We start from the raw sequence: 7,139 nt of genomic DNA on the forward strand, positions 1-7,139 counted from the left end.
ATGGGCACGGCGCCGCAGGTGCCGGGAGGCTGCGGGAGGGCAGCGGGAGAGGACGGGGGGGAAGGTGCGGGAGGGCCAGCGGGGACCGTCTGCGGGGTGCGGGGCTGGGGACCCGCAGTCCTGGTGGGGTCTGGGAGGAGGGGGTGAAAGCAGCCAGGGTCGGGGCAGGCGGTGATGCGGGGGCCGGGTTTGGCACAGGGCATGGCTTCCCGGCGTTGTCTTGCAGGGGTACCACCAGCTCGGGCTTACTTTGTGCTGTAGGGTGGGTCTGTGAAGACGGGGAAGATGCCAGAAGGGGAGAAGACGAGGCAGTGCAAGCAGGAAGTGGAGCAGCAGCACAAAGAAGATGAGCGGGAGGGCCTCATCGAGTTCTACGGCTCCTACCAGGAGCTCTTCCAGTTCTTCTGCAGCAACACAACCATCCATGGAGCTATCCGCCTGGTGTGCTCCAAAAAGAATAAGATGAAGACAGCCTTCTGGTCTGTTCTCTTCTTTCTCACCTTCGGCTTGATGTACTGGCAGTTTGGGATCCTCTACAGGGAGTACTTCAGCTACCCTGTCAACCTCAACCTCAACCTTAACTCTGACAGGCTGACTTTCCCTGCTGTGACTCTTTGCACCCTCAATCCATACAGGTAGGAAATAGTCTCCCAGAGCTGTCAACTGCCTCTACTTTTGCAGGCGTGGGATAAAAGCATGTACTCTTATTCTCCTCATGGTCCTTGAGTGTCCCCTTCAGTAGGAGTGCAGGTGGAAGGGACACTTCTCGTAGGTCTCTGCTGCTGCAGGGCATTCGCAGTAAATTGTGTTAGTTTAAGGTGCTCTACTTAGTGCTGTGTGTTAGTGGCTGCACTGTAAACTGCCACAGGGCAGAAGCAGATGCATTTCCTTATCTCCTAGAAGGATTGGTGGCCTCCAGCAAAGGTGATGGATTTTCAGCTGTCAGCAGGAGTGACCCGAATCACCCCAGCAAACTTTCGCTTGCCACACATCATACTCAGAGCTGTTTATGTGTGTCCAGTCCTAAACCTGCAGGCTCCTCTCTCCCCTTGCATAGATACAGTGCCATCCGGAAGAAGCTGGATGAGCTGGACCAAATCACCCACCAAACACTGCTGGACCTTTATGACTACAATATGTCTCTGGCACGGAGTGACTGGTCAACGGTGTCCACACGAAAGCGTACCTCAAGGAGCCTGCTCCATCACGTTCAGCGCCACCCGCTGAGAAGGCAGAAGCGTGATAACTTGGTCAGCTTCCCAGAGAACAGCCCCTCAGTGGACAAGAATGACTGGAAAATTGGCTTTATTCTGGTGAGATCCCAAGATATCTTCTGTCCTACCCACTCCAGTCTCTGTCTAGGCACTTCTGTCTTGTTAGACACTTGGTCATGCCCTTCTCCATATAGATGGGCTTTTGTTACTGGCTTTTGTTAATGACAGAAAAAGGTAGAGCTGAAACCTTTGCTAAACATATTGCTGCACCCCCGGTCCTGTCCCTGGTCATGTGGGCCACAGGAGACTTGCCCATCTTTTCCTAGGTAGGGCAGGGAAACCTTGTCCTTCCTGAAGGCTACATCAGTCTTTTAGAGCCATTTATTAACATCAACCACAGTGTTGCTCAATAGTAGTCAAGGGGACAGTATTGTATGGCTGTGGGCCATGTGAAATGTGGTCACGTCATATTTGCTCCTGGGCAGCATCTCCTTCGCCCTAGGGTATATGTGTTTGCATTTTAAAAGGCACTGAAGGACTGAAGCTAATTGCCTGCCAGTTGTCTGGAGCTCGCAGGGGATCACCTGTTTCTCTGGACACACCCTGAAAGAAGGACTCCCCATGCTAGAATTTAAAGCTTCTGGTTTTATAACACAGGTTTTAAGTGCAGTAGATTCATACCTCACTACAATTTGCTGTCTCTCACTCAGCCATGCCCACTGACCTGGTGTTTAAATTCCACCGAGGAGCAGCCCTGGGATTGCTTTTCCCCATGCTATCGATTGCCTTTTTGTTGAGCACAGTAGTCCTACAGAGCTCTTCTGCTCATTCTGCTTCATTTCCCAGCTGTGCTGAGGGAGCACAGCCACTTCCTCGTGGACAAGACTTCCCTGACACAGCTGGTTTTTTCCCTCTCTTTTTACAGTGCAGTGAAAACAACAAGGATTGTTTCCATCAGGTGTACTCCTCAGGGGTGGATGCAGTGCGGGAATGGTACAGCTTTCACTACATCAACATCCTGGCGCAGGTGCCTGATGCGAAAGCCCTGGATGAGTCTGACTTCGAGAATTTTATTTATGCTTGCCGCTTCAATGAAGCAACATGTGACAAGGCGTAAGTGGTAGAAACATCCCACCGTCTATTCCTAAGAACACACGTATTTTGTGCCTGGGTCCAAGGAATTCAAGAAACCCACATAGAGAATTTCTTTCCCAAGGTGGGATCGTCTTTGTCCAGGTCCCGTTGTCTCAAGTGATATCTCTTGAGTCTTGTGGGTTGTGCTTACCAGAGTCACAGTTACTGTCACCTGAAGCTATGGACTTCAGAGGATGGTTTCTGTTCTTTTTCTCCTGGATTTCACACAAACTATACTGGTACAAACCCCAGATGTACAATCTAGGAGTCTGGTGTCCATGCTGAGGGTGATGTGCAGTAGTGGCGTGGTATGTTTCAGCCCACATACAGGAGGAGGAGAAGAGAAAGTTGTTACTCAAAGACAGTAAAAATAATATCACAAATAATATCACACTTCTCTTCTGCTGCCATTATGGTTCAGAAGCCCCAAAGAGGCAGTGAAATGAAACCCATCAGCAAGGGAAGAAAAGGGGTACAGAGAGCTAAGAGCTTTGTCAGTTTTAAGTATACAGTAATTGCTAGTACTGCTAAAATCCATCTGGGCTAATGAGTGCTCGTGATAAAAAAAAAAAAAACATTGTAAAAGCCTGTCCAGTTCGAGGACATTTTTTACAACATATTTTGATTGTTTTTCCCTGTTCAGGTTAGTTTACATAACAAACACTGCCCATCTGCTCTAAGCCCCTCTGTGCAGGTGGAAAAGAAAATTGTTCCTTTCAGGAAGTCTTTCCCCCTGGTCTCACAGCCCTTCTCAACCCGTGAGTATTTCTGTTCCCATCACAGGAATTATACGCACTTTCACCATCCCTTGTATGGGAACTGCTACACCTTCAATGACAACAGCAGCAGCCTGTGGACATCCTCTCTGCCTGGGATCAATAACGGTGAGAGGCACTTTTTGGTGACACAGCTCAGCTGTTTTCCCCACGGAGGGTTGTCTGGCAGGCTGGAGGATATATGGACAACCAGCTTTGCTTACCTTGGTGGTGGTATATCGCAGCCCTGCTCTGTCTCATCCAAGCTCTGTTTTGACCTGTATGGAGATGGCTGTCTTGTACATGGCTGCCCTTCACTGCTGCCCCACTGGAGTCTCTTTCCCCCTTTAGTGCCTGATCCTTACATTCATTGCTCTCTCTGGACTTGCACTGGCCCTTACTGAAGTTCCCTATTGAGCTCTAAGAGTTTAGTCTTGATCTCCTCCTTCCCCACTTACCATTTCCAGCAGCTGACCTGTGTGTATGTTCCTAGACTCCCTTAAGCTGCTCTAGGGCCAATCCTCAATCTTTTTCTTCTGTCCAACTCTAAATCTCTCTCTCTGTTCCCAGGTTTGCCTTTTCTAAGCCACAATTAAGAAATCCAGTTTCCTCTGGCCTCTCCTGGATCCTCCGGCCTTGTCTCTGGCCTCTCTCCAGCCAACCTCCCATTTCTGCCCATCTTAGGTTCAGTCCAGGGTGATGTTTCTCTTCCTTTACCTCTTACTGACACAGATTTTGTAATCCTGCTCCCTCTCCTTTCCCACATGATGACCTCCCATGTTCTTTGACATGTCCTCAGGTCTCTCTCTGGTGGTGCGCACCGAGCAGAACGATTTCATCCCTCTGCTGTCTACAGTGACAGGAGCCAGGGTCATGGTCCATGATCAGAATGAGCCAGCCTTCATGGATGATGGGGGTTTCAATGTGCGTCCAGGCATTGAGACCTCCATCAGCATGAGAAAGGTGAGGGGGCAGCAGCAGGGGTGAGAGCTGTGGACATGAGGGTATGGGCTTCGTGTGGGAGGTTTAACTTGGTGGATAGATACAGAGGGGTTGTCAGGGACTCTGTGTGTGTTTAAGGGAGGGGATTAATCACCTGTAGTGAAGCGATAGGGAAGAACAGCAGTTTACTGGACTAGATGAGAGCATTTGGTTTCAGTTTATCAGAGAACAATGAAATGGAGGAAAGCAGGAGTTTCTGGAATCCAGAACTAAGCATAAGGAGGCGGGTTCTGATGAACAAGCATGGAAGTGTAGAAGGAGGACAGCGAAGTAGTTTTGTGAAATGACTGTTTCATATTCTAGGAGATGACTGTGCGTCTCGGGGGCAGTTACAGCGATTGCACAGAGGATGGCAGTGATGTGCCAGTGCAAAACCTGTACTCATCCCGCTACACTGAGCAGGTAATGCTTGATCACTGCTTCCATGCCAGCTTGTTTCCCTGTATTCCTGGAATGCTTCAGTCCTGTAACAGCCACGCTTGTCCATGGGCACTGTTAGTAGGATGATGTGATACAGGCTACAATGGCTTTGGTTTCCTTGTTCAACTTTTTCCACATCACGTGCCTTCCAGGTCTGCATTCGTTCCTGCTTTCAGCTCAACATGGTAAACCGCTGTAGCTGTGCATATTATTTCTATCCCTTACCCGCTGGAGCAGAATATTGTGACTACACTAAGCACGTAGCTTGGGGTAAGTACTCACGGGACAGGAGGAATTATATAGTAAACCTCATGCACAGCTGAACTTGTTTGGTTCACCTCATCTCCCAGTAACTCTCTTCATTTTATGCAATGAGCTTCCCAACTTTCTGGTGTGGGACATCCAAAAGACACTCTTCTCTTGGATGGTTAGTCCCTCGGAGACTATGGAGGGAAGCTTTCTTTGGATTCCCCTTGCTGTTGCACAATACTTTATATATATATATGTGTACTGTGAACTTATCTGGATTTACTTTTTCTGCTGCTCAGGCTACTGCTATTACAAACTCCTGGCTGAATTCAAAGCTGATGTGCTGGGCTGCTTCCACAAATGTCGGAAGCCTTGCAAGTAAGTTTGTCAGTCAGACTGGTAACTCTGTACTCCCAGGGGTGTTGGAAAGCATTCACTGATGAGAGCAAAAGATTGAGTCAATACCTGAAGTGCAAACCTAAATGATATTTCTCCCATTGGGAAGCCAAAATGGCTGAGGAGCATCAGTGTCAGCTCTGGAGTGAGCTCCTGAGGACTGTACAGCTCAGTGGGAAGTGGGCAGAATTTCAATATGGCATGGAGCTTCCAGGTGTGCCTGGGGATTGAGAGACCTTGCCTTGTGGCTCTCACAGCTTCAACAGCTAACGCAGTGTCTTGTTTTACAGAATGACAGAATACCAGCTCTCAGCTGGATACTCTCGCTGGCCTTCTGCTGTCTCAGAGGTAAGGAGATGGTTTCCTGGCTCTGCAGCCCTGCTCTGAACTCCAGTTTAGTCCTTCCTCAACTGGTTCTAAACCTACAAGAGGTGACTAGGGTCATATAACACAATTTATTGCACTTTCATTTCAGGATTGGGTTTTTTACATGCTTTCACAACAGAACAAATACAATATCACATCCAAGAGGTGAGAGACCCTTAACCTTAACAGAGGTTTTATCAAAAACAGAAGTAGTCCAAGTGGATAGGGGGTGGGCAGGGTGGTCATAGTTTAGGCTAAATCGCTGATAGGAAGAGATAGTGCATGGACCTGTGGACAAGGCCAGTGGATTTGAATCAGTGGAGATAAACTGAGAATTTGACAAAGACTGGGAATCCAACTGAAGAGTCTGAACATGATCTAGTATGAAAATAGTAAGCCTCAGGCTACTGTCATGTGGCTTGAAGTCACAATAAGGGCTAGTGGAAGACTGGGAAGGACTTAGGACAACACAAATGCTAGTTTGCAGTGCAGTTCCAGAAATGCGCTATGAGTATCAAAGATTGTTTTTCATGCAGAATGAGAGTGAAGATGGAGAAAAGCTTCTGGGCTGTATATGCATGAGGACAAGGGTTAGAAGAGGACAGAGAAAACAAGCTTAGCGAAGAAATGCAAGGACTGCAAATTTAGGGTTGCTCAGCCCCATCTTTCATTAACAGGAATGGAGTTGCCAAAGTGAATATCTTTTTTGAGGAATGGAACTACAAGACCAATGGGGAGTCACCAGCCTTCACGGTACGTACTTTATTTACTATCACGTCCACCCACTGCACCACGATGTCCATCTGTACAGGCAGGTGTTCATTCCAGCAGCATTGCTGGCTCAAAAATCTCTTCTTGTGGCAAAATGGGAAGAACCCCCCCAGTGCCATCGGGATACTACCAGTGGGAGCAGGCAGGGATGCAAAACGCTCCAACAAATGATCTCCTCACTGCCCATTCTGTCTCTTGCAGGTAGTAACTCTGTTGTCCCAGCTGGGGAATCAGTGGAGTCTCTGGTTTGGATCCTCTGTCCTGTCCGTGATGGAGCTTGCAGAGCTGATTCTGGATTTCATTGCCATCACCTTTATCCTGTCCTTCCGCTGGTTCCGCTCATGGAAGTGGCACTCCCCCCCAGCACCCCCTCCAAACAGCCACAACAACGCCGCCTTCCAAGACGAGGCATCGGGACTCAGTGCTCCACATCGCTTCACCGTTGAGGCTGTAGTAACCATGCTGCCATCTTACAACAGCCTGGAACCACATGGTCCCAGCAGGGATGGTGAGGTGGGACGTGAGTAAGGCAGTGGCTTATTCCACAGTTCAGATAGGTGGCAATCAGACCAGAGGCTGCAGTCGCTCCGTGGGACCTTTCTTTCTCTTTGGGATGCTCTGCCTGGATCATAGCAGAGGACTGCACTGTGGTTGGCCTATGTTAATTGCTTTCACTATTGTACGATAATTCTTCAGTCTCACAAAATACTATTGCTCTGCGGATCACCAGGGATGACAGTCAACCTAGTGTTTGCATGGGGGAGATGTCAATTTGGTTTACTTACAACCGTCCTGTGTGCACACCTACACGTGCATGCGTGCTTTCTTTTCT

At 48.7% G+C, this 7,139-nt stretch overlaps 1 protein-coding gene across 1 annotated transcript; it reads left to right on the forward strand.

Moving 5' to 3' along the window:
- SCNN1A (sodium channel epithelial 1 subunit alpha) lies at positions 1 to 6,835 on the forward strand. The gene is made up of 13 exons (XM_035571576.1): positions 1 to 18; positions 262 to 635; positions 1,058 to 1,313; positions 2,140 to 2,327; positions 3,132 to 3,232; positions 3,903 to 4,066; positions 4,409 to 4,507; positions 4,678 to 4,795; positions 5,074 to 5,152; positions 5,461 to 5,518; positions 5,646 to 5,701; positions 6,214 to 6,289; positions 6,509 to 6,835. The coding sequence occupies exons 1-13, from the start codon at positions 1 to 3 to the stop codon at positions 6,833 to 6,835; spliced, it is 1,914 nt and encodes a 637-aa protein (XP_035427469.1).
- Positions 6,836 to 7,139: the final 304 nt, after the last annotated feature.

The sequence above is a fragment of the Cygnus atratus genome, chromosome 1 (assembly GCF_013377495.2).
Source record: "Cygnus atratus isolate AKBS03 ecotype Queensland, Australia chromosome 1, CAtr_DNAZoo_HiC_assembly, whole genome shotgun sequence".
NCBI classification, from domain to species: Eukaryota; Metazoa; Chordata; class Aves; order Anseriformes; family Anatidae; genus Cygnus; species Cygnus atratus.

Coding starts and splice junctions, on each gene's coding strand:
- SCNN1A (XM_035571576.1), top strand. Junction 4,067..4,408: donor CCTCCATCAGCATGAGAAAG/GTGAGGGGGCAG, acceptor TTCATATTCTAG/GAGATGACTGTGCGTCTCGG. Junction 6,290..6,508: donor GGGAGTCACCAGCCTTCACG/GTACGTACTTTA, acceptor TGTCTCTTGCAG/GTAGTAACTCTGTTGTCCCA.